Source organism: Coregonus lavaretus, assembly GCF_964263955.1.
Source record: "Coregonus lavaretus genome assembly, contig: HAP1_SCAFFOLD_224, whole genome shotgun sequence".
Classification (NCBI taxonomy): Eukaryota; Metazoa; Chordata; class Actinopteri; order Salmoniformes; family Salmonidae; genus Coregonus; species Coregonus lavaretus.
The window spans coordinates 553319-578625 of NW_028158475.1; the positions used below are offsets into that span (position 1 = coordinate 553319).

General features: G+C 43.5%; 3 protein-coding genes across 5 annotated transcripts in view; 1 reads left to right on the forward strand and 2 right to left on the reverse strand.

The window, feature by feature from the left end:
- LOC311123978 (protein Hook homolog 2-like) overlaps nt 1–5888 on the forward strand; it is a 6263-nt gene extending 375 nt beyond the window's left edge. Inside the window, exons 2-5 of one of the 2 annotated variants that reach the window (XM_084198197.1) lie at nt 2742–2823; nt 4708–4771; nt 4910–4981; nt 5255–5888. In XM_084198197.1, the coding sequence (XP_084054323.1) occupies nt 4712–4771; nt 4910–4981; nt 5255–5413 (291 nt within the window). In that variant the 5' untranslated portion in view covers nt 2742–2823; nt 4708–4711 and the 3' untranslated portion in view covers nt 5414–5888. The remainder of the gene's footprint in view (nt 1–2741; nt 2824–4707; nt 4772–4909; nt 4982–5254) is intronic. The other variant, XM_084198198.1, reaches the window with a different exon arrangement.
- A 929-nt stretch (nt 5889–6817) lies between these two features.
- LOC311123963 (bestrophin-2a-like) lies at nt 6818–16525 on the reverse strand (the record flags this gene model as incomplete). Its single annotated transcript, XM_084198181.1, has 9 exons — nt 6818–7709; nt 7961–8115; nt 14459–14535; nt 14700–14856; nt 14977–15054; nt 15227–15381; nt 15785–16018; nt 16166–16260; nt 16374–16525. The coding sequence occupies 9 exons, from the start codon at nt 16523–16525 to the stop codon at nt 6818–6820; spliced, it is 1995 nt and encodes a 664-aa protein (XP_084054307.1).
- Nucleotides 16526–18967: 2442 nt separating this feature from the next.
- On the reverse strand, nt 18968–25094 carry LOC311123982 (ATPase GET3). 2 transcript variants are annotated; one of them, XR_014612672.1, is made up of 8 exons: nt 24947–25094; nt 24065–24212; nt 23410–23558; nt 22113–22263; nt 21370–21477; nt 20907–21104; nt 20152–20778; nt 18968–19962 (listed from the first exon to the last, which is right to left on the reverse strand). XR_014612672.1 is itself a non-coding variant. In XM_084198202.1 (7 exons), exons 1-7 carry the CDS (start codon nt 25087–25089, stop codon nt 20650–20652), a joined length of 1026 nt encoding a protein of 341 aa, XP_084054328.1. In that variant the 5' UTR covers nt 25090–25094; the 3' UTR covers nt 20106–20649. The 2 variants fall into 2 exon arrangements, 1 of the variants encoding a protein (XP_084054328.1); XM_084198202.1 differs by lacking the exon at nt 18968–19962 and having other exon boundaries at nt 20106–20778.
- Between the last annotated feature and the right edge of the window lie 213 nt (nt 25095–25307).

Genomic DNA, 25307 nt, shown 5'->3' on the forward strand with positions numbered 1-25307 from the left:
GTGCCTACTGGAGCACTGACAGACATGGGCTGGCACATTGGTACAACAAACACAGGACTGGCATGGAGACTGGCATGGAGTCAAGGGAGTATTTGCTCACTCTACAGAGGGAGGTGAAGTGTATTTATGTGGGACAGAGTTAGTCTACGTCCCAAATGGCACCCTATTCCCTATTGGGCCTGGTCAAAAGTAGTGCACTATATAGGGAATAGGGTGCCATTTGGGGCACTACCTGTGTCCTGCACGTTCTGAGCTAGCTAGGTAAACAGCTCGGTTGTTGTGTGTACATCTGTTTCTATAGTAAACATCAACAACTCAGATGGATTAGATTGTAAATCTATATAATCTATTACGCTATTTTACATTTGACTGTCTCAGACACAAGTGGAGTAAGCTGGCGTTACTCAAAATGGTGGATCATATTTTGTCACTGTTTGTACAGTAGTATAAGTGTTTGATGATAGTTTCAGTCTTGACTGTAGTACAGTATCACTCACTGTACCTGTCATTGAAGCACTGTATCCTAGTTAAAGTTAGTATTATTTGTATGATATTAATGAGCAATCTTTTGATTAGCTACAGTGGGGAAAAAAAGTATTTAGTCAGCCACCAATTGTGCATGTTCTCCCACTTAAAAAGATGAGAGAGGCCTGTAATTTTCATCATAGGTACTCGTCAACTATGACAGACAAATTAAGAAAAAAAAATCCAGAAAATCACATTGTAGGATTTTTAATGAATTTCTTTGCAAATTATGGTGGAAAATAAGTATTTGGTCAATAACAAAAGTTTCTCAATACTTTGTTATATACCCTCTGTTGGCAATGACACAGGTCAAACGTTTTCTGTAAGTCTTCACAAGGTTTTCACACACTGTTGCTGGTATTTTGGCCCATTCCTCCATGCAGATCTCCTCTAGAGCAGTGATGTTTTGGGGCTGTCGCTGGGCAACACGGACTTTCAACTCCCTCCAAAGATTTTCTATGGGGTTGAGATCTGGAGACTGGCTAGGCCACTCCAGGACGTTGAAATGCTTCTTACGAAGTCACTCCTTCGTTGCCCGGGCAGTGTGTTTGGGATCATTGTCATGCTGAAAGACCCAGCCACGTTTCATCTTCAATGCCCTTGCTGATGGAAGGAGGTTTTCACTCAAAATCTCACGATACATGGCCCCATTCATTCTTTCCTTTACACGGATCAGTCGTCCTGGTCCCTTTGCAGAAAAACAGCCCCAAAGCATGATGTTTCCACCCCCATGCTTCACAGTAGGTATGGTGTTCTTTGGATGCAACTCAGCATTCTTTGTCCTCCAAACACGACGAGTTGAGTTTTTACCAAAAAGTTATATTTTGGTTTCATCTGACATTCTCCCAATCCTCTTCTGGATCATCCAAATGCACTCTAGCTAACTTCAGACGGGCCTGGACATGTACTGGCTTAAGCAGGGGGACACGTCTGGCACTGCAGGTTTTGAGTCCCTGGCGGCGTAGTGTGTTACTGATGGTAGGCTTTGTTACTTTGGTCCCAGCTCTCTGCAGGTCATTCACTAGGTCCCCCCGTGTGGTTCTGGGATTTTTGCTCACCGTTCTTGTGATCATTTTGACCCCACGGGGTGAGATCTTGCGTGGAGCCCCAGATCGAGGGAGATTATCAGTGGTCTTGTATGTCTTCCATTTCCTAATAATTGCTCCCACAGTTGATTTCTTCAAACCAAGCTGCTTACCTATTGCAGATTCAGTCTTCCCAGCCTGGTGCAGGTCTACAATTTTGTTTCTGGTGTCTTTTGACAGCTCTTTGGTCTTGGCCATAGTGGAGTTTGGAGTGTGACTGTTTGAGGTTATGGACAGGTGTCTTTTTTACTGATAACAAGTTCAAACAGGTGCCATTAATACAGGTAACGAGTGGAGGACAGAGGAGCCTCTTAAAGAAGAAGTTACAGGTCTGTGAGAGCCAGAAATCTTGCTTGTTTGTAGGTGACCAAATACTTAATTTCCACCATAATTTGCAAATAAATTCATAAAAAATCCTACGATGTGATTATCTGGAAAAAAAATTCTCATTTTGTCTGTCATAGTTGACGTGTACCTATGATGAAAATTACAGGCCTCTCTCATCTTTTTAAGTGGGAGAACTTGCACAATTGGTGGCTGACTAAATAATTTTTTTCCCCACTGTATCTATAATTTGAATTAGCTATCTTTTTCATTCTCCTTCCTCCTGTCTTTTTTTCTTTTAGTACTTTTCTTTGATTATTTTATGATATGAAGCACTTTGTTACTTGAATTGAAAAGCACTATACAAATAGTTATTATTATTATTATTATTATTATTATTAGTTCAACTTTGCCCTCTAGTGTAAGCTCACAGCACTGCTCCTTTTACCAGAAGCCAGAGGAGCAATACCAAAAACAACTGACAAAGGGATACCTGATAAAACTGTAGTGTAAGATAATGCAATGTTTAGTTTGTTCTAATGCTGAGAGTAGCAGAGAAAACATTTGAAACAGATAGACTAGCCTCATTGGACCGTCCTGATCTCGCCAGCTTGATGGTGAATCAGGCTACAGATTGGTAGTAGACAAAACTGTGGGGTAAATTAACACAATCTTTAATGTGAACATTTGCTGATGCTAGCGTTAATAATAATATGAATAATAGCCACAGAGAAAGTGATGTTTGTTGTTTTGTTATTCAGCGTATAACTATGACTGTCCCCAATGTCTCTCCTATCTTCTGTCAAGGCTAGAAGTCTGTGGATCTTTCTGTGGGAGGAAGGTTTCGCAACAGATTTTCACTCCTCTTCTAAGCTGACAGGAATTGATGGTGTGTGTTTTTTGGAGTGTTTTCACACACACACACACACACACACACACACACACACACACAGCCTTGGGTTTTCTCTTTCCCTCCTAAAAGAATAAACAGATTCAGATGAGACAACGGAGTTCCAAGAAACTCTTAAGTTTATTTCATCCCATCCTCTCTCTCTCTCTCTCTCTCTCTCTCTCTCTCTCTCTCTCTCTCTCTCTCTCTCTCTCTCTCTCTCTCTCTCTCTCCGTTTTCCCACACACAAGGTAAATGTACATACTCACACCGTCACACAAAGTTGTGGATAGTCACTTCAAAACCACACCACTAGACCAGAGACATTCAAACATGAACTTCAAAGGTATCTAAAGGGTGTGAGAGTTGTACGTTTGTCAGTAAACACGCCTTATGTTGACTTCAACAACAGTCCTATTCTAGAGAAACTATCTCTTCTATGATTTATTGAAAAACTAAACCACAGAATTCTCTGAAAGTTCTGTGTGGTTATCGCCTGATGACGGAAACTCAACCACAACCCCCCCCCCCCACACACACACACACACACACAAACACACACCACACACATTGAAAAGAGCTTGAACTTTATGAAACTGCCTCTGTGAAGGAAAGGTCATGGGACGTACTCAACGGTCTCAGGTGGTCAGGGAGAATGCATTGTAAATCACCTATAGCGCTACAGCCAGAGTTTGCAGAAAGAAGACGTGCATTTACGCAAATAAAATAAGTGTTGACCTTTTGGGGCTAGTCAGTGGTTCCATTGAACTTACAGGAGGTCGCTGAAAGGATAATATGGTCACAGGTTGTCAGGGAGAAAGGATTGGAAATCACCTTTAGTGGGAGCTAGAGTTGGCGGAAGATGGGGCATTTTTACATGTACGTCATCAATTAACCTAATGACATAGTCTGTCGTTCCATTGAAGTCTGACGGGGGAAGCTGATGTATAGATGTAAACCACTGGTCTTTAGGTCATGTTTGGGACTTTGCATAAATGATTCAAACAGAGGGGACCCTTTTTCTCGCCAAGGATATGACTGATCTGCATACCCTGTAATGGGCACAGGGTAATCTAGGTTAACCTAGAACTAAAATCTTGTGTAATTTGATCAGATCCTCAATTATATTAAGTAGTCTGTCCACGAGAGATTAGGGACAGGGTAGCCAGCCTACAGACTTCTTACCATCAACAAATCCTTGGCTTTGTGTGCCATCACTACTGAGAGATTTCCCTATACATTTCTGGTGATTTTTTTATGTGGCCATATTTCATTCATGACCTGTATAGTAAATGCTACAATAATACAATTATCATTATATGTTACCTGATAGTATATTTTACCCAGCCTTGCTTTCTGGTAAGTATGTCTTGGACAAGTAAGGCTTGTTCCCGAGTCAGAATGGCCAATATAGCAGGCGCCATCTAAACAGGATGCTTGCTTTCTGGTGCTTACCTACAAATCCCCCTGTGACCATCCGAATGTGGCCGTTCACCATTGAATGTGCCCAGATCAGCAGTAAAGCATCTGTGGCCATGGGGAAGAGCCAGAGTAGTAAAGCCTACCTCTCCATTGTCTCTCTCACCCTGAACAAAACCAGTCAGGGCCTCTCACCCCATGTGGATGAGACCAGGCTGGGCTGAAGAGAGAGCAGAGAGGGGCAGTGCCTGGCTGGCTGTAAGGTTGGTGTGTTTATTAGTGTTTAGATTGTTGACTAACTATTTTGGTTAGAAGGTGGTTTGGTTAGAAGGGTTGCTGATTTGACTGTTGATGTGATACAATTTGTCTCGCTAGATGTTGCTGTTTGGCTAGTGGTCAGTCAATGGCCCTATTTTGGTGGTTTGGTTGGAGTGCTGATGTTTTATGTGCATTGTTGTGATACAGTTAGATGATGATGACTGAAGAGGAGACTACTTCCTGTGATGTCACCATGACAGCTGTCCAAGAAGTGAGTGTTTGGCCTGATTTCAGAACTATGTTTGTCATACGCCATCATCTGTGGCAAATCTATAATGCACCACTCAATGCCCTTAATTGTATAGCCTCTAAAAAATCATTGATTTTACTCTATCTTTCGACATTACAGGACTCACATGAGAGGATCATGTCCAGACAAGACCAAGAGGAAAAGCTCACTATTACAAACTGGTACAGTATGGTGAGTGTGTGAGAATGTTTAATGTTGTGTGTGTCCTAAATAGTAACCTATTCCCTATATAGTGCATTACCCCCAAACTAGTGCACTATATAGGGCATAGGGTCTCATGTCAAATGCAGAAAGTTGGAAAAGTGAGGAGTGAATGTTATTTTTAAACCGTAAGTATGTCACTCCTGAGCCACCTTACTGTGCTGACACACTATCATCATCAACATCACCTCTGTACTGTTTGAATCAGAGGGTGAAATTAGTTTTTATGCATCCCCTCCACAGTGTGTGGCTCTCCAGAAACAGGAGCAGGAGCTGAGGCTGTCTGAGGGCTCCTCCAGACCTCCAGGCCAAGCCCAGTCCTTCCTGGCCCAGCAGAGGCAGTCCACCCAGGCCAGGAGCAGGAGAGGCATGGGGCTCTCTCCCAGGCTACAGCCCAGATAGGAGGGAGAGTGACGGCTGGAGAGGTCTCTCTGTGGAGGATGGTGGGGATTGACACTGGGTGGACAAGGAACGTTGGAAGAGGATGTTGATGGGAGTTTTGTGAATGTAAAAAATATATTTTGGATGTTACAAAAAAAGTAGTTAATGTGCGCCACCTGCTGGCCAACTGGTATTGATTTTCGTTTTTTTGTCCATCTCAGTTTGAATCTAAAAGTAAAAGGAATAAATAGGACAGTAAAGGACTATCACTCTGTAATCTGGTGATGAATTATGTGTGCCCCCTTGAAGCTAAAATATGGGCAGATTGCCATCAGATTGCTATAACTGTACCCCTTTCTTCTGCAAGCCCGAATTCTGCAAGTCTTCTGCAAGTCTCCAAATCGGTAGATTTTTATCCATGAATTTTCACAATTTTCACAATGTGTTGCCAATGCATTTTGCGCTCCTAATAAAATATCTACGTGATTTACAGTATAGCGCTCATTTTCTCCAGATTTAATTTGACCGTATTGTCTTAAATATCTGCTGTCATCACAGGCATTTTGTCGCATAGCAACATAAATGGAACTATGGCTAGAAATATGTAGTTTTATTTACCTCATTATTATTTATAACAATGTAACAAGGTGAAAAATCATTCATCTAAAGTAAATTTACAGTGTAAGATTGGTGAACACAGTGTGAGCTGCAGCTCAACCTTGCAGCATCTGGGTGGATTGTTCAGTAAAATGAACTTCATGCAGATGATCTATAGGCCAGGGCCCAGATTCACAAAACCTTAAGAAGAAATGTCTTCTTAACTGCCATTTTTTCCTTAACTATAGACTTAAGAAGAAAGTTAAGCAAAGTTGCTATTCCTCAAAAAGGTAATTGAAAATGTTCTTGCGCTATTTCTTATGTTTCTCCTTAAGCAAAAAATGTTCTTAATTCCAAGACAGCTAAACCCTTGCCTTAAACCCAGGGCAGTGAGAGAAAAAGCTCATGAAAGCAATTGAACATTTTTAATTCACTCACAATCTGAACATTTCAGTATTGATTATTTTAAACCCAAGAACATGTTTTAGAACAGTAATATCAGTAAGAAATATGCTAACATGATTGCCATTGCTAGCTAAATAGCTAGCTAAAACTGTTGCCTAGCAACAAACATCTTAAGAAGATTTGTAAGAAGAAATCTTAAGATATTGTTGAGGAATTGCACTTACAAACTATCTTATGAACTTATTTTTTTGAGTAAGAAGTGTTTTGTGAATCTGGGCCCAGTGCTTTTTCATGAACATAGTACAGTGACATATGACCTAGCTCTTCAGTGTAGTGTGTTGGTCCCATTAGGACAGAAGTGTGCATGTTCTCCCTTACTCATAGTCTGAATCTGAAATGGCATCCTATTCCCTAAGTAGTGCACTAATTTTGGCTAGAACAGGGTGTGACTTGTAGTTTCGGAGCCAATGGGGACTCTGACCCCATGCTGACGCTCCTATGACGCTGTGGGGCGCTGTAGGATGGCACGGTGAGGAAGGACATCTTGGTTCCACCAATGGGCGGCTTGGGAATGGCGGGGATCACTGTGTTCTGCTCTGTGATTGGTTCGGCGATGAAGAGGTCTCGGGTGGAGCAGGCTGTGGGACGGGGGTGGATGATGCTGGGGGCTAGGGGGCTGGAGGGGGTTTTCGAGGCTGGTCTGGGTGTCTTATCCTGGGGTTGTCTGGTGGACGTTTGGCCTGGGTCTCTGGAAGGTTGGAGGGGTGATGGGAGCAGTGGCATGGGGCTTTGAATATCTCCTGTCACCTCAGTGTTCCCTTCCTCCAGCTTCTCTTTCTCTGCCCCCTTCTGGGCGTTCCCCTCATCCTCTTCTTCGTCCTCTTCTTCCATCATCTCTTCCTGGCTTTGGAGGGCGTCCCCACATCTCTCCACCCCAACCCCAAACTGTACCTCCATGAGGGGGGTCCTAGCATTAACCACCCCTCCACAACTACATATGGTACTCTGAGTATCCTGACCCAAAACAGACGGCAGCGACCCCCCAGACGGCCCCAAAGTCTTCCCACTTTCATCATCCTCGTCCTCACCCTCTTCATCACTGAACGAGGGCGGGTACATCCCGGAGGGGCGGCGGAACCTCTGGAGCTGGGCGGAGGTGCGGCGCAGCGCCCCTCCCATGAGCCCCGTGGGGGACGGGGCAGTGAAGAGGAGCCGGTTGAACAGGGCCATGTTGGGGTGTCGACCCCCATCCTCAGACTCCACGTTCTCAGTGATATCCGCCAGGGGCGCAAAGTGCATCTCCTCTTTGGGGATCCTGGAGGGGACAGACTCAATTCAAATCACTACAACAAATTCAATTCAAATCACTACAACTTTACTAATTCCATTAAGGGCATACAGTAGTGTTAGAAAGGTTGGAAAGATAAAACGAATCATCTTTGGACTTGTAAAACATACATACGGAATATTTACTTACTTGCAAAAAGGTGAACACATATTTGAGGTGTATTGTAGAAATGTATTGCACCTGCCCCCAAAATAGAATTAAATAAAATAGACACTCACGCCATGTCGAAGGTGGAGCCCTGGAAGGAGGGTTTGCGCAGCCCGAATAGAGTTGCGGCAGTGTAGGGAGGACGAGGGTTAGAGTCGTTCCAATATCGGTCTCTTTCCATGATGGGAAGATCCCCATACATCTCATCAACTGCCATCATGGAGACCTGAGGAAACACACACAAACACTTCCTCTTCAGTTTCAGATGAGGGAAGTTCCAAGAAACTCTTCTGTTTAAGTTTCCTTTCACCCCACCATTTTTTCTCTCACTTTGAATGTTTCAAAAGTACTTATCCCACTCATGTACACATGTAGGCTCGGCCCTGATTGATGTGCTTTCTGTCACCTGGAGCTGCATGGCAAATGAAAAGTAACACAAGGAAAGCACAAAGGACTAGTCAGCCCTTCCCCTCTGAGGGGCAAAAATGTATCTCTCTGTTACAGTATCCAGAGGACTGACTATTGAATGTGTGATAAAATAATGCTATAGTATCCATGTCTGGTATCTATCTTAAACTTGTCCCCTAAAGAGGACTCTGAAGCTATCTATATGTATGTATATTGAACAAAAAATTTTACGCAACATGTTTGGTCCCATGTTTCATGAGCTGAAATAAAAGATCCCAAAAATGTTCCATATGCACAAAAGCTTATTTCTCTCAAATGTTGTACACAAATTTGTTTGCAACCTGTATCAAGAAGCTGATTAAACAGCATGATCATTACACTGGTGCACCTTGTGCTGGGGACAATAAAAAGCCACTCTAATATGTGCAGTTTTGTCACACAACACAATGCCACAGATGTCTCAAGTTTTAAGGGAGATGCAATTGGCATGCTGACTGCAGGAATGTCCACCAGAGCTGTTCCCAGAGAATGTAATGTTCATTTCTCTACCATAAGCCGCCTCCAAAGTTATTTTAGAGAATTTGGCATTACCACGTGTAACCACGCCAGCCCAGGACCTCCACATCCGGCCTCTTCACCTGTGGGATTGTCTGAGACCAGTCACCCGGATAGCTGATGAAACTGTGGGTTTGCATCACAGGAGTTTGGTGGCACCTTAATTGGGGAGGACGGGCTCGTGGTAATGGCTGGAGCAGAATAAGTGGAATGGTATCAAATACATCTAACACGTGGTTTACATGTGTTTGATGCCATTCTATTCGCTCCGTTCCAGCCATTATTATGAACCGTCCTCCCCTCAGCAGCCTCCACTGGTTTGCACAACCGAAGAATTTCTGCACAAACTGCCAGAAACCATCTCAGGGAAGCTCATCTGCGTGCTTGTTGTCCTCACCAGGGTCTTGACCTGACTGCAGTGGGCAAATGCTCACCTTTGACGGCCACTGGCACGCTGGAGAAGTGTGCACTTCACGGATGAATCCCGGTTTCATCTGTACCCGGGCAGATGGCAGACAGTATGTATGGTGTCATATGGGCGAGCGGTTTGCTGATGTCAACGTTGTGAACAGAGTGCCCCATGGTGGCAGTGGGGTTATGGCATAAGCTACAGACAACGAACACAATTGCATTTTATCGAAGGCAATTTGAAAGCACAGAGATAACGTGACGAGATCCTGAGGCCCATTGTCGTGCCATTCATCCGTTGCCATCACCTCATGTTTCAGCATGATAATGCATGGCCCCATGTCGCAAGGATATGTACACAATTCCTGGAAGCTGAAAATGTCCCAGTTCTTCCATGGCCTGCATACTCACCAGACATGTCATCCATTGAGAATGTTTGGGATGCTCTGGATCGACATGTACGGCAGCATGTTCCAGGTCCCGCCAATACCCAGCAACTTTGCATAGCCATATCTGTACAGGGTGAACTCAAAATTACTCTATGCAAATGGATTTTACGGTCCTCTGAGGAATTTGTCTCATTTACATTGGTCTCATCCGCCACACAACATGCCTTTAAATGCTGTGACACCCTGTGGAGATTGGGCCTGGCGGTGGTCAAGTTACTGTAAACTTGGCATCGTTGGTTGGTTTTGGGTTGAAAGGTTAAACCTTCAGATGTTATAAATGGAATCAAGGTTGTTCTCTGTCTTATCCTGTATCCAGTCCATGGAGGAAGGTTGTATGATCAATTCTCATTTCCTAGGTTTTGTTCATGCTTTGTTTGTAAGTTAACCTTAGTGGTGTAAAGTACTTAAGTAAAAAGTATTTTAAAGTACTACTTAGGTCGTTTTGGGGAGTACTTTTACTTTTGATACTTAAGTATATTTTAGCAATTACATTTACTTTTGATACTTAAGTATATTTAAAACCAAATATTTTTAGACTTTTACTCAAGTATTATTTTACTGGGTGACTTTCACTTTTACTTGAGTCATTTTCTATGACGGTATCTTTACTTTTACTCAAGCATGATAATTGGGTACTTTTTCCACCACTGGATCTATATACCTAGACTAATGCTTTGTTAATGTCAGTATTGCCTTGTAACTTAAGCTTTATGCCTTGTATGTGAATCCATTCATTTTACAAAGTTATTAAATCATACTTGCTTTGATATTGGCTTTTCATGGCTATTCCTTGATCTCAACTGTACATTTCGGTGTTCCTCAAGGTTCCGTTTTAGGACCACTATTGTTTTCACTATATATTTTACCTCTTGGGGATGTTATTCGAAAACATAATGTTAACTTTCACTGCTATGCGGATGACACACAGCTGTACATTTCAATGAAACATGGTGAAGCCCCAAAATTGCCCTCGCTAGAAGCCTGTGTTTCAGACATAAGGAAGTGGATGGCTGAAAACTTTCTACTTTTAAACTCGGACAAAACAGAGATGCTTGTTCTAGGTCCCAAGAAACAAAGAGATCTTCTGTTAAATCTGACAATTCATCTTGATGGTTGTAAAGTCGTCTCAAATAAAACTGTGAAGGACCTCGGCGTTACTCTTGACCCTGAGTCTCCTGAGTGGCGCAGTGGTCTAAGGCACTGCATCGCAGTGCTAACTGTGTCACTAGAGATCCTGGTTCGAATCCAGGCTCTGTCGCAGCCGGCCGCGACCGGGAGACTCATGGGCGGCGCACAATTGGCCCAGCGTCGTCCAGGGTAGGGGAGGGAATGGCCGGCAGGGATGTAGCTCAGTTGATAGAGCATGGCGTTTGCAACGCCAGGGTTGTGGGTTCGTTTCCCACAGGGGGCCAGTATAAAAAAATATATATATATATATATATATGTAAGTCGCTCTGGATAAGAGCGTCTGCTAAATGACTAAAATGTAATCTCTCTTTTGACGAACATATCAAGACTGTTTCAAGGACAGCTTTTTTCCATCTACGTAACATTGCAAAAATCAGAAATGTTCTGTCCAAAAATGATGCAGAAAAATTAATCCATGCATTTGTTACTTCTAGGTTAGACTACTGCAATGCTCTACTTTCCGGCTACCCGGATAAAGCACTAAATAAACTTCAGTTAGTGCTAAATACGGCTGCTAGAATCCTGACTAGAACCAAGAAATTTGATCATATTACTCCAGTGCTAGCTTCCCTACACTGGCTTCCTGTTAAGGCAAGGGCTGATTTCAAGGTTTTACTGTTAACCTATAAAGCGTTACATGGGCTTGCTCCTACCTATCTTTCCGAGTTGGTCCTGCCGTACATACCAATACGTACGCTACGGTCACAAGACGCAGGCCTCCTAATTGTCCCTAGAATTTCTAAGCAAACAGCGGGAGGCAGGGCTTTCTCCTATAGATCTCAATTTTTATGGAACAGTTTGCCTACCCATGTGAGAGACGCAGACTCGGTCTCAACCTTTAAGTCTTTACTGAAGACTTATCTCTTCAGTAGGTCATATGATTGAGTGTAGTCTGGCCCAGGAGTGTGAAGGTGAACGGAAAGGCTCTGGAGCAACGAACAGCCCTTGCTGTCTCTGCCAGGCCGGTTCCCCTCTCTCCACTGGGGTTCTCTGCCTCTAACCCTGTTACAGGGGCTGAGTCACTGGCTTGCTGGTGCTCTTTCATGCCGTCCCTAGGAGGGGTGCGTCACTTGAGTGGGTTGAGTTACTGACGTGATCTTCCTGTCTGGGTTGGCGCCCCCCCTTGGTTTGTGCTGTGGTGGAGACCTCTGTGGGCTATACTCGGCCTTGTCTCAGGATTGTAAGTTGGTGGTTGAGGATATCCCTCTGGTGGTGCGGGGGCTGTGCTTTGGCAGAGTGGGTGGGGTTATATCCTTCCTGTTTGGCCCTGTCCGGGGGTTTCTTCGGATGGGGCCACAGTGTCTCCGGACCGCTCCTGTCTCAGCCTCCAGTATTTATGCTGCAGTAGTTTATGTGTCGGGGGGCTGGGGTTAGTTGGTTATACCTGGAGTACTTCTCCTGTCTTATCCAGTGTCCTGTGTGAATTTAAGTATGCTCTCTCTAATTCTCTCGTTCTCTCTTTCTCTCTGAGAACCTGAGCCCTAGGACCATACGTCAGGACTACCGGGCATGCTGACACCTTGCTGTCCCCAGTCCGCCTGGCCTTGCTGCTATTCCAGTTTCAACTGTTCTGCCTGCGGTTACGAAACCCCTACCTGTCCCAGACCTGCTGTTTTCAACTCTTAATGATCGGCTATGAAAAGCCAACTGAGAGACCTGAGCCCTAGGACCATACGTCGGGACTACCGGCCGTGGTGACTCCTTGCTGTCCCCAGTCCGCCTGGCCTTGCTGCTATTCCAGTTTCAACTGTTCTGCCTGCGGTTATGGAACCCCTACCTGTCCCAGACCTGCTGTTTTCAACTCTTAATGATCGGCTATGAAAAGCCAACTGAGATTTATTCCTGATTATTATTTGACCATGCTTGTCACTTATGAACATTTTTGAACATCTTGGCATGGTTCTGTTATAATCTCCACCCGGCACAGCCAGAAGAGGACTGGCCACCCCTCATAGCCTGGTTCCTCTCTAGGTTTCTTCCTAGGTTTTGGCCTTTCTAGGGAGTTTTTCCTAGCCACCGTGCTTCTACACCTGCATTACTAGCTGTTTGGGGTTTTAGGCTGGGTTTCTGTACAGCACTTCGAGATATTAGCTGATGTAAGAAGGGCTATATAAAATAAAATTGAAATTGATTGATTAGTCAGCTAAACGAATAATACTTGATTGCACATGATTTAACCATATTCTTGCATATTGCTATTTATATTATGGAGTCATTTAATTATTTAATGGGCTAATTGCTTAGTCTTATTACGGGTCGCATGTGATGTATTTATAATATCATATACAGTGCATTCGGAAAGTATTCATACCCTTTCACTTTTTCAAAAAAATAAAATATGGCCAAAATGCATTGGCAACACATTGTGAAAATTCATGGATAAAAAATCTACCGATTTTTTAAAAAATTGTCTTTCATCAAGGATCTCTCTGTACTTTGCTCCGTTCATCTTTCCCTCAATCCTGACTAGTCTCCCAGTCCCTGCCGCTGGAAAACATCCCCACAGCATGATGCTGCCACCACCATGCTTCACCGTAGGGACTGTGCCAGGTTTCCTCCAGACGTGACGTTTGGCATTCAGGCCAAAGAATTCAATCTTGGTTTCATCAGACCAGAGAATCTTGTTTCTCATGGTCTTAGAGTACTTTAAGTGCCTTTGGCAAACTCCAAGCGGGCTGTCATGTGCCTTTTACTGAGGAGTGGCTTCCGTCTGGCCACTCTACTATAAAGGCCTGATTGGTGGAGTGCTGCAGAGATGGTTGTCCTTTTGGAAGGTTCTCCCATCTCCACAGAGGAACTCTGGAGCTCTGTCAGAGTGAACATCGGGTTCTTGGTCACCTCCCTGACCAAGGCCTTTCTCCCCCGATTGCTCAGTTTGGCCGGGCAGCCAGCTCTAGGAAGAGTCTTGGTGGTTCCAAACCTCTTCCATTTAAGAATGATGGAGGCCACTGTGTTCTTAGGAACCTTCAATGTTGCAGAAATCTTTTGGTACCCTTCCCCAGATCTGTGCCTCGACACAATCCTGTCTCGGAGCTCTACAGACAATTCCTTCAACTTCATGGCTTGGTTTTTGCTCTGACATGCACTGTCAACTGTGGGATCTTATAAAGACAGGTGTGCCTTTCCAAATCATGTCCAATCAATTGAATTTACCACAGGTGGACTCCAATCAAGTTGTAGAAACATCTCAAGGATGATCAATGGAAACAGGATGCACCTGAGCTCAATTTCGAGGCTCATAGCAAAGGGTCTGAATATTTAGGTAAATAAGGTATTTCTGTTTTTTATTTGTAATACATTTGCAAAAAATTCTAAAAACCTGTTTTCGCTTTGTCATTATGGGGTATTGTGTGTAGATTGATGAGGGGAATAAAAAAATAATAAATGTTAGAATAAGGCTGTAACATAACAACATTTGGAAAAGGTCAAGGGGTCTGAATACTTTCTGAATGCACTGTATATAAAATATTACCCCACTACACATGCATGCATATACTACATCTAAGATAACAATGGGGGGTTGTGAGAAGGATAGCAATACATGTGTGATTCAATATAAACCTGGAAGTTCCTGTCTATCAGCCAGTTGGTCTCAAAGTCATCATCGTCCTCTCCAAATGGGTTTATCAACTGCTCTGCTACCTGAAAAACATAACAAATCGGTCATGTTCATTGGGGCACGCAAAGTAAATGTTTTGCAACGGGAAAAATAAATAACAATTGTTTGTTTTTGTAGCCCTTCCCTGTTTCAGTCTGAGTTTCTTTCATTTGGTACCTAGAGAACACAACCATGAATTCCCACTGACCTTGAGCCAGCCAGCGTAGAAGAAGAACTGTAGCAGAGTGAAGATGGGGACGTACAGGTCCAGGTCATGACCCAGGTAACCTTGAGTGGGGTCCAGGAACTGACGTCCTATCAGACACACGAAGAAGAAACTGTACACGGCCAGAGTCACCACCTATAGGGACGGTGGAGACGAGAACATAGGACACAGAATGAGTGATGCCGACTGAGACAATTCTACAAAGATTGAAGCACCTGCATGCAAACACAGACACACACACACACACACACAAACCTGAGTGTAGACCAGGGGAACACTGATCATGTCGTAATGGAAAAGCATACTGCAGTTCCCTCTGAAATGATTGAGCTCCTGCCGACATAAACAGACAAACACACATGTTTAAGTTATTGTTTTTGTTGAATGTATTGTTTTTGTTTAAGGTTCAGTCAGTATGTAAGTCGGGTATAGCTTATTCATGTCATAATATTGACATATGTGGTTTATAACTATGTTGTATTATGTGTGTTGCATTATAGACTACCTCCAGCACTAGTTTGAGGGTGCTGTCGTCCTTAATCCTGCCCTCACTGCGGGCCAGGGCGGCCAGGTTAGTGAACCACACACAGGGCATCCAGTACTTGTTATAGGGGGATTTGAGGCTCTCAAACTTCTTCCGCTCCTCCCTGGTCATGAACCCTGAGGAGAGGGGAGTGTATCTGTCACAGGTGGGGTCTGAACCCCGATGTCCTGCTTTGAAACCCAACATCTTAATTAGGCCAAGAGGTAATTCCCTCTTGGGCTGAGGGTGACACTGATTAAAGTCGCAGGCAGGGCTACCTCATCACCAGAGCGTGAGTCCGACTCACCTCTGCTAGACCGCTGCATATACTATAGGTATGTGTTTGGAAGTCACAGGATGTGGGACAAAACTGCAAGTGGTATGGTGTCTCCAGTTGTACACTGTAGGCTACTTTCCTGTGTCTTAATGGTTTGAATTCTGAAAATCTGCAAAGTGCAATTTTTCCTTGAAGGCAAAATCTGCAAAGTGCAATTTCTCCTCAAAGGCAAACTCTTAGCTGCATCTGAATGACACATTTACCTGCTTCCACGACGTGGTCCATGGTCGGGAAGCGTTTGAACACTGCGGTGCTGACTGAGCGCAAAATCAGTATCGCGGACAGACTTGTATAGCGCATCATGGTGCGTCGCAGCAGCCGCCCGCGCTCGTCCACGCCCTGCAGGCCGCCCGAGAGCACGCACATCAGGCGGTCAGGTAATGGGATGCGGGTGTACTGATTCCACCAGCGGTTCACCACCAGTGTCACGTAAAAACCTGGAAAACAGCAGCAAATGTTTCTGTAATGAATGGTGGTTTATTACTCTCTTTAGAGTATTAGTATTTTCTTATAGAATATAAGAATGTTAGAATACAAGAATATTAGAATAGAATCTGTGTTATTGATTTGGTAATATTGCCCACCTAGCACAAAAGACATGGGGATGAGACTGGCATAGTGGTTGCAGTAAATTGCCAATTTTTCAAAATACCTCTTCTGGTCATCAAAGAGGAAGAATCTGAAAATGAAAACGTTACATAATAATGTGGACCAATTAAAACAAATTGAAATCTTCAAATAATAATGGAAAGTTCAAATAATGATGTAAACTTGGTAGCCAAGTTCTCATACCTGTAAGTGACACTGATGGCAGTGTACATGGCGAAGAAAGCAAGGAACTCCTTCCATAAGACCTTGTAGATGCTTCCCCTCCAGGCTAGGAGCAGTTTGGAGAACCCGCAGAAGCGCGCATTGGCAACTTGAGCAGTGTAGGTGACCGTCATGATGTCATCTATCAGTTATTCTATAATAATAAAAAAACGATCTATCGGAAAACATATATTGTGTTAGTTTTGTTTCTATTAATCAAGGGAAATGGAAAGAAAACCCCTCCACAAAAATGTGTTTATGTAACAGGTGTAAAATATACTTTATGTAGGCTATTTCACCGAAAAACCCTCATATTTATTTTCATTTATTATTTTAAGGTTATTTTCAGATGTATTACACTACTTTCAAGAGTGAACTATTTTATTGTATTTATTTTCTAAATTGTGTTGATGTTGTGATGTCATCAACGGCAACCATGCTTTTACTCCTGTTTGCTCAAAGCATGATGAGGAGAGGTATGTGTTTATGTATGCCCCGGTCTTTTGGATGCACGTGTTAGCAAATGTTCACAAATGCACAAAAAAAACATATCATCATTGATTAAGTGTTGTTGCACTACTGTTGGTAGGAATATATATGAGCGTGAATGGGAATAATGTTCGAGTGCAACTTTCATTGCAACTTTGCAAGGCAAGCCCAGCTACAGCTTTGGGTGCGGGAGAGGGTCTCTTTAAGGTACAGACTGCGTGAGTTTTCTGACGATTTTGTCAGGCAAATGTACTTATGTATGAGAGTCCAGACGGCAGCATTAACGTTTGCCTTGCATTTGTATCCATTCCATGCAGGTTTGTTGTGAAATGTAACGTTTTTGTATTTCATGTTTATGTGCCTAGTTAGCTGTCGTTCATTTTGTTACCTGTCCGGTCATGTCAGGAATGGCGTTGTTGCCGCATTAGTATGCCTCGGCTATAATAGTACACTCAAATAAATATTTAGCACTTATTAGCAAATTATTAGTGTATTGGTTGGTGTACAATGTTTATAAAATTAAACTTGAGTCTTTTGAAAATATTAACATGTACATTTTGTACAATGCATTTTTTGTTGATGTGAGTTTGCTCAAAGCGTGATGAGGAGAGGCAAATATATTTATGTATGAGAGTCCAGACTGCAGCATTAATGGTTGCCTTGCATTTGTATCCATTCCATGCAGTCATTAAAAGAGAGACAACCGGCAGAATTGTGTCCAGAGCTTTCCCTTCCCTTCCAGCTACACCTCACCAGAACACAACGCAGAAAGGTACCTGTACAGAACCGGTTACATTTAGCCTTTGCGAAAACATCTAGTTCGATGGACAAATTTAGGACAGATATGAGAACAATTATATTACTTCTAGTCTACTGTTGTGCAGTGAGTGGATCTTTGGGGTGTTTGCAGGTTCAGGTTAATCAACAATCCCCGCGCTTAACATTGTTGCTGGGCACTGGCAAAACCCTTACATATTTCATAGCCTAATAAATCTTTACAACCTTAATATTCTCTACTAACCATTCTACGTCCATCGTTGATAACCCATTCGGCCGAGACATCATACAGTAAAAGAAGGCAGCAGTAGAGGGTATTCCTTGGATGCTGGAGCCTCAGCAGTGCGTTCAATGGTTAGAGCGCCCCGGGGTAAATCCCGAAAATGGGAGGGAGACCGAGCTCGTTAGTACATGCTCCCTACTGGGAGAGCGAGCTTCTGCACAGTGCATTTGAAATCGGTGATGGACCACAAGCGACAGGCCACCGAGAGGTACACAATGTCAAAAGCGCAAGTGTGTAAAAACAAGAAAAAACCCACATAGCCTTGGAAAACTGGAAATAGTCATAGACTGTCACTGATTAAAAATCACTAAACCATGTAACAGTATGGCAATATTTATTAAATTGTGCATATTAGAAAGTTTGATGCATTATATTTGTGTTTTGATCGAGGCAAGCGTTTTTTTCCAGTCCATTGACAAATTTGAATGAATTCTACAAACCACTGTATCAACTCAATGGGAGGCTTGTTATTTGCAGGTTCTGAGCATAGAAGTCACCCACAAAGTCAGGACCTGTCAAGGCGAATCTGTAGTTCAACAAGGCATGCTGTACTGTAGACCATCCATGCGTGTCCCGGCTGCATCTTGGGGCTGCCTGCTTCCTAGAGCACTACTTAGGGGCTACTTGGGACCCAATCACAGTGTCTGTATTGTAGTTTGTAACATTATTTGGTTATGAAAGCTGTGTTAATAAATAAAAACACAAGTAACCAAAAATGCCCCTGCGAATTAAACATGTTTGTGTTTTATTTTTTAACTTTAACATAATTGCCTAGGGGGGAAATATGCATAACTTGAAGCATTAATACCATTGCATGGACAAAATAAAATCTAAGGACCCTTCCAAGACTTGTCTTGCTGCTGCAGAGATTATGGGGCTATAGTTGGAAGTATAATGACCACTTTTTATGTGGTGTGTGTATATCTTCAAGACAAGTCAAATTGACAGCTAGTGGGACATTTTGCATGTGGATGAGAAAGAAAGAAGCTGTGCCAATTGTGCACTAATGCAAAAATGCAGGCAACACTTAAAAATCCAACACTCAATGATGTTATCTAAATATGACCTAAATAATGAACCAATCTTTCTTTCAACAGGGTACCAATCAACATTCAGTAATCAATTGTATATTATAATGCACTAATAAGGCATTCATTAAGCCAAGTAGCCATCTAACATCACTCGGTGTACCCGAATAGAGAGCCCTCTACACAACAGACAGGGTGTGTCTGAAATGGCATGCCATTCCCTATATAGTGCACTAATTTTGACCAGGGCCCAGGGCTGCCATTTCCAACACAGCCAGGGAGAAAGAAAGGATGAGGTGGGGGGGACTTAGCCTGGTTAAACCAGAGTGAACACTGCACTCAATGGTAGTCAATGGTGAGTGCGGCATTCAGTCTGGTTCAACCAGGCTAGAGGGAAAAGTAGCACTTTAAAAGCTTTATACAAAGACTGCTGCAGGGACCTCCTATTATAATCAGAGTTAGGAAAACAATGAGATTGGCATAAAATAATTACAAGTAGCCATCTGATACTGTAGATTATAGATGAATGACACTGCCCAGTGATCAATAAATATAATTTCTTCATCCAAGAACTGAACTAAATATAGGTGTGGACATGCTATTTACACCATAAACACGTGGTGCGTGAGAACATTTTGGTCAAATAATATAGTTAAGTATGTCCATGCTATTATTACTCAATTATTCAAATGCCCTTCTAAGGCTGGTCAGTGGACTGATAGGACAAAAATATAACATGATCTGAAAACCCCTACCCTTCCCTCTAGGCCTATATCCCTCTTCATAGTGACTATTCACTCTGCGGTAGTAAGACCTCACCCTGCATAACACACCCACCTTCATCCAAAACAGACACAAAACTTTCCCACCACTCATATCATTCTCCATTCCCACAATGGAGGGCATTAAGAAGTCAGAATGTGCATCCAAAATGGCACCCTATTCCCTATATAGTGCACTACTTTTGACCAGAATGTGCATCCAAAATGGCACCCTATTCCCTATATAGTGCACTACTTTTGACCAGGGCCCTGGTCAAAATGTGTGGCAATGCACTAAACAGGGAATAGGGTGCCATTTCAGACGCAAACCAAACCGACACACTCCAATTAAATGGTAAAAACCGAAGATGCAGTCGATCGTCTCAAAGCTGTTTTATAACTGCAACACACAGCAGTGGCACCAGACACCAAACTTAGCCATCAAGGATACTTTCACTTGTACATTACTGAGGCTGGAATATGGAGAGAAGAAGAGGATGGAGAGAAGAGGAGGATGGAGGGAGGCAGAGGAGGAGAGGAGAAAGGGAGAGGGGGGGCCTTGAGTGTTCCTCTGGGAAAAGTTAAATGCTTTAGGAATAGTTCATCTTTTCCCTGGTGAGATATGAGAATGGTATAGATAAGAGTGATAGAGAAAAGTGAGAGAAGATCGAGAGAAATCACGTGTGGATCCTCCTTTCTCTTTTAGACTGTAGGCCTACAACTGGAGCAGGTGGTTGTGTGTCCTTGTGTTCTCCACCCCCAGTATGTGTGTGTGTGTGTCATTCTTGCTGGAACGGTGTAGGTTCCGAAGATGAAGAGGATGGGGATGGTCTTGCTGAGTTGCTGTAATGCAGGAGTGAGGCTGGGGTCAAGGGGATGGAGATGGTGAGTTCAGACTGCGACTGGGTGTCAGAGGTCAATCACTTGGTAGGGGGGATGTAGGGCTCCAGGAGTTGCATTGAGAAGGTGTTGACTTTTTCGGCCCCCCGTACCTCGTGGGGCAGCAGCGGTAACTTGATTATGTGGAAATCTTCATATAGATCCTCCATCTGGGACAGAGAATAGAGGTTAGGACATAATTTTAGGGGATAGGACACCACTTTAGGGGCATATCACATGGTGACAGACAACTGCTAACATGAAGAATAGTTATGCAGTGCTTTTTTCTCTCTCTTACCTGGTCCAGGTACTTGGACTGGATCTTGTGGCGGGCCTCGCACATCTTGCATGGCCGGTCTGAGTCTGGGAACACCAGCTGGTTGACGATAATGTTGTGCGTGTCGATGCGACACTTGGCCAGCTCCTGGATCAGACGCTCCGTCTCGTACAAGGACAGGAACTCGGCGATGCACACACAGATAAACGTTGTTTGTTCCTATGAGGGGGGGGGGGGGCGAGAGGCGTCAAACACAAGTAGAGACATAGACAGTCACTATACTGACTCCAACAACAGTAATTAACACACAATACTCAGTGACAATACTCCAATAACTCCATATAGTGAAGTAGAGTGGTTATCATTCAAATGAACATAATGTAGGTGTATATACATCTCAATGTTTTCCTAGAGCAATGATGTTAGGAAAAGCATTGTTATGGAGGTGTGTGTTTCTAAATGGGTCTGTGATGGTCTGACTTACAGGGTCTTTGAACTGCTCACTGACAGAGCGGATGACTGGTAGGGTCTCCTCCAGCTTAGAGGCCAGCTGGTCCGCGTTCATGTCCCCCAGACCCAGCATGTTACACATCTACGGGGGAGAAAGAGAGAGCGAGCGAGAACTAGAGAGAAGGATCATGCACAAGTGGCAATAATAAGAGAACTGATGCTACCGTAGGCCTCGACAGACAGACACAGACAGCAACTCTGAACAATACCAACAGAGCTTAAGGCTTAACACTGAAACAAATCAACAGTCAGCAGGCCTTACCTGTGAGATGAAGGGGCTGATCTGGTTTAGGGTCAGCAGGCCTTACCTGTGAGATGAAGGGGCTGATCTGGTTTAGGGTCAGCAGGCCTTACCTGTGAGATGAAGGGGCTGATCTGGTTTAGGGTCAGCAGGCCTTACCTGTGAGATGAAGGGACTGATCTGGTTTATGGTCAGCAGGCCTTACCTGTGAGATGAAGGGTCTGATCTGGTTTAGGGTCAGCAGGCCTTACCTGTGAGATGAAGGATCTGGTTTAGGGTCAGCAGGCCTTACCTGTGAGATGAAGGGGCTGATCTGGTTTAGGGTTAGCAGGCCTTACCTGTGAGATGAAGGGTCTGATCTGGTTTAGGGTTAGCAGGCCTTACCTGTGAGATGAAGGGGCTGATCTGGTTTAGGGTCAGCAGGCCTTACCTGTGAGATGAAGGGGCTGATCTGGTTTAGGGTCAGCAGGCCTTACCTGTGAGATGAAGGGACTGATCTGGTTCTTGATCTGCATGAGTCGTCCCAGGCCTCTCTCCACTATGGTGGGGAAGTTGAGCAGACGTAGCGTGTGGCCAGTGGGGGCAGTGTCGAACACCACCACAGAGAAGTTCATGCCTTTCACTAACCTGAACAGAGAGGAAAAGAGTCTGACTGAGGAACACTGTGGAATTTGTCAATATAACCTTATTAACCCTCTAGTTTCTAAGCTGGCAGAGGGGGGGGGTTCTACTAAGCTAACATATAGATTTGTTTTAAGATGGCCATACCAAGGATAATTGATTTTGAATTTTAAGACCCCTTAAGGCAGGGTCTCCCAAACTTGGTCCTCGCTATAATAACAGATTCACTACTTGGAACAAATAGTACAAAATATTATACTAAGGAAGTTTGTTCTAAAGTGTCTGTCCTATATCTGAGAGATATAAGAAAGATCTATTTTTATAAATAAAAAAATACATGTATTTAACTCCTTATTTTAGGCACTAAACTATCTCCATATATACTTCCATTCATTTTTTAAACTGATACAGGGGACCTTCAGACAAGTCTTGTGAGGCTTGTGGGCGTCCTAGAGACATTTACGTGTTTGTGAGAGACTCACTTTCCCACAGAGGGGTCATATTAGTGTGTAGCCCAAACTGTTTGGACGCTACAGACAGAAGTTGGCAGAAGAGGCTGTACCGACTTCAGGTGAGTCCCGTGACGCTTGTGGGGGTCATAGAGCAAAACGGAGAACACCATCGTGTTCGCGAGAGTCTCATAGTTTGCAGGCCAAACCGTTCAGACACTACAGACATTCGTGAGAAGATCGATTTTCAGGATGTCTAATGGTCTGACAAACACGCTCTAGCTCTGCCACCTTTCACCGCAGGTGAGGAAGGGCGATATCGGCGGATGCGCTGGATTGAGACTCAGCCCATGCAAAAAATATCTCTAGTTTAAACTGACAGATTTTGATGGGGATTTTTTCTATTATGGCCGTGGAAATTGTAGGAGAAGGGTTAAGCTAACCCAGATGTATGAATTTGATTCGGGTGACAATAAAGCCCAATAATATCAGCCCAACTAATTCCTACCACCACAAGTACAGACCAACAGCAACACTATCATCCATGGATATGGTGCATTATATCACAGAAACTGAACATAACCAATGATTGACTGAATTTAAATAACTTTTAAAAGCACTCAAAGCATAACGTGTATCGATAACTATGTGGATGGCCATTAAGTGTTGACTTCATGACCTCGGTGTGTGTGTGTCTCCATACCTCATGACCTCTGCGTAGCTCATGGCCTCATCGATGCCGGGAAAGGCGCTCATGGCCTCCTGCATCATCTTCTTGCCCATACTCAGCATGTTGTCCTCTTCAAAGAACTCATCTGGGAGCTCCGCCACGCCCAGGCTGGGATCAATCTCCTGCAGGAGCGCACACACACACACACAACAGACACACACAGACACACAGACAGACAGACAGACAGACAGACAGACAGACAGACAGACAGACAACACGGACACAGCAGACGTCAGGGCAAGACACAGGAGGAAAGAAAAATCGCCATCTTAGGGAAAAACAGGCTTTGCTTACAATACTTTTTTTTATACTGATGACTAGATTGTCTATTTCTATTGTGTATGTGAAACACTGACACTATTGTGTGAATCAAGAGTTTACAGTCACATGTGATGCGTGTGTCATTCTCCAAACATAGCTGGCTGAATGTCACCCTCAAGTCAACATAGGCTCCTAAGTCGACTTCTATTAACATATTTGTGAGGAGGTAGTCTGACAAATCAGCTCTTTGCCTCTAATCATTCTCAAAACCTAGTAAGAGAGTGCAAACTGCAGAGAGCAACATCACCAGTCTGTAGGGTAGACAGAAAAAACTATGGCAGAGAGACTGGGTCTAAGGCTGACATACCATAGCAAAGAGGTTCTCGTAGCCCTTCACTTTTGTGGGCACCTTTGAGAACTTCTGGTCGAAGGCATCTGAGATGTTGTGGGCCGGGTCGGTGGAGATGATGAGCACGCTGTCGCGCACCGCAGCCAACTGGACAGCCAGACTGCAGCTGTGGTGGCAAAGGACACACAGATACATTAGCACACATAGACAGAAATGTCATGAGCACGCACAGACAGACATATGACCACAGACATGAACACTGATAGACAGACACATGAACACTGACAAACAAGACAGACAGTTACCTTCTTCAACCCTTCAGTTAGAAACATTGTTATACGTTACAACATTAGTAACATGATGTCTTCTCAATTCAACTAAAATCAGTTTCACATGAAACTGACAAATTTAACCACCGAATTTTGAAATTGGTGCCTGAAAGTGATGGTCCATGTTGAGTTGATGGTAGTATCTAGTTAAAACTAGCTAGCTACATAACATTAGATAGATAGCCGAGTTTGCTAACCTGATGTTTGCTGTTTATATCAAAGATTGTTCAGAACTGTTTCTAACTCGCTGGATTGCTAGCTAACATGTAGCAAGTAATGACAGTCTCATGAATTTGACAGCTAGCTGGCTAGCTATTGTTGTCATTTTAGCTAACCAGCTTTCTAGCTAACGTTAGCTCACTGTGTTTTCCACTGAAATAAGAGCTACGCTGATGGTAAATTACTGTCAATAAAAATACATTAATTGAACTTCGGGCTAGTGTTATTGTATGTAAACAAGGTACACTACCTAGCTAGATGGCTAGCTAGCTATACTTGGCTAGGGCTAGGCCATTCATTTTGCTAGTGACGTTAGCTAATAGTGACAAAGCACTATTTCGCATCGACCTACCTGCATGTCGTTTTGCCAACACCACCTTTGCCTCCAACAAATATCCATTTCAGAGATTTCTGCTCTATAATGTTTTTCAATGTTGGTTCTAAAGGCTCCACATCGGGCGCATCTTCAAATTCTTCTTCCAATGAAGCTGCCATCTTGTGTGAACAGGTCAGCAAATGGGATGTACCAAATAATAACAACAGCTGGGTAGAAAAAAGCGACCCTCTTTTGGGCTGTACCAAGTATTCTGGTAAATTATCATATTCACCAAATACATAATATTAATTATGGCAAGCCAATTACTTTGAATAGTCTACTGTCTATTATCTCTTATTATAAACAGGGTGGTTCGAGCCCTGAATGCTGATTGGCT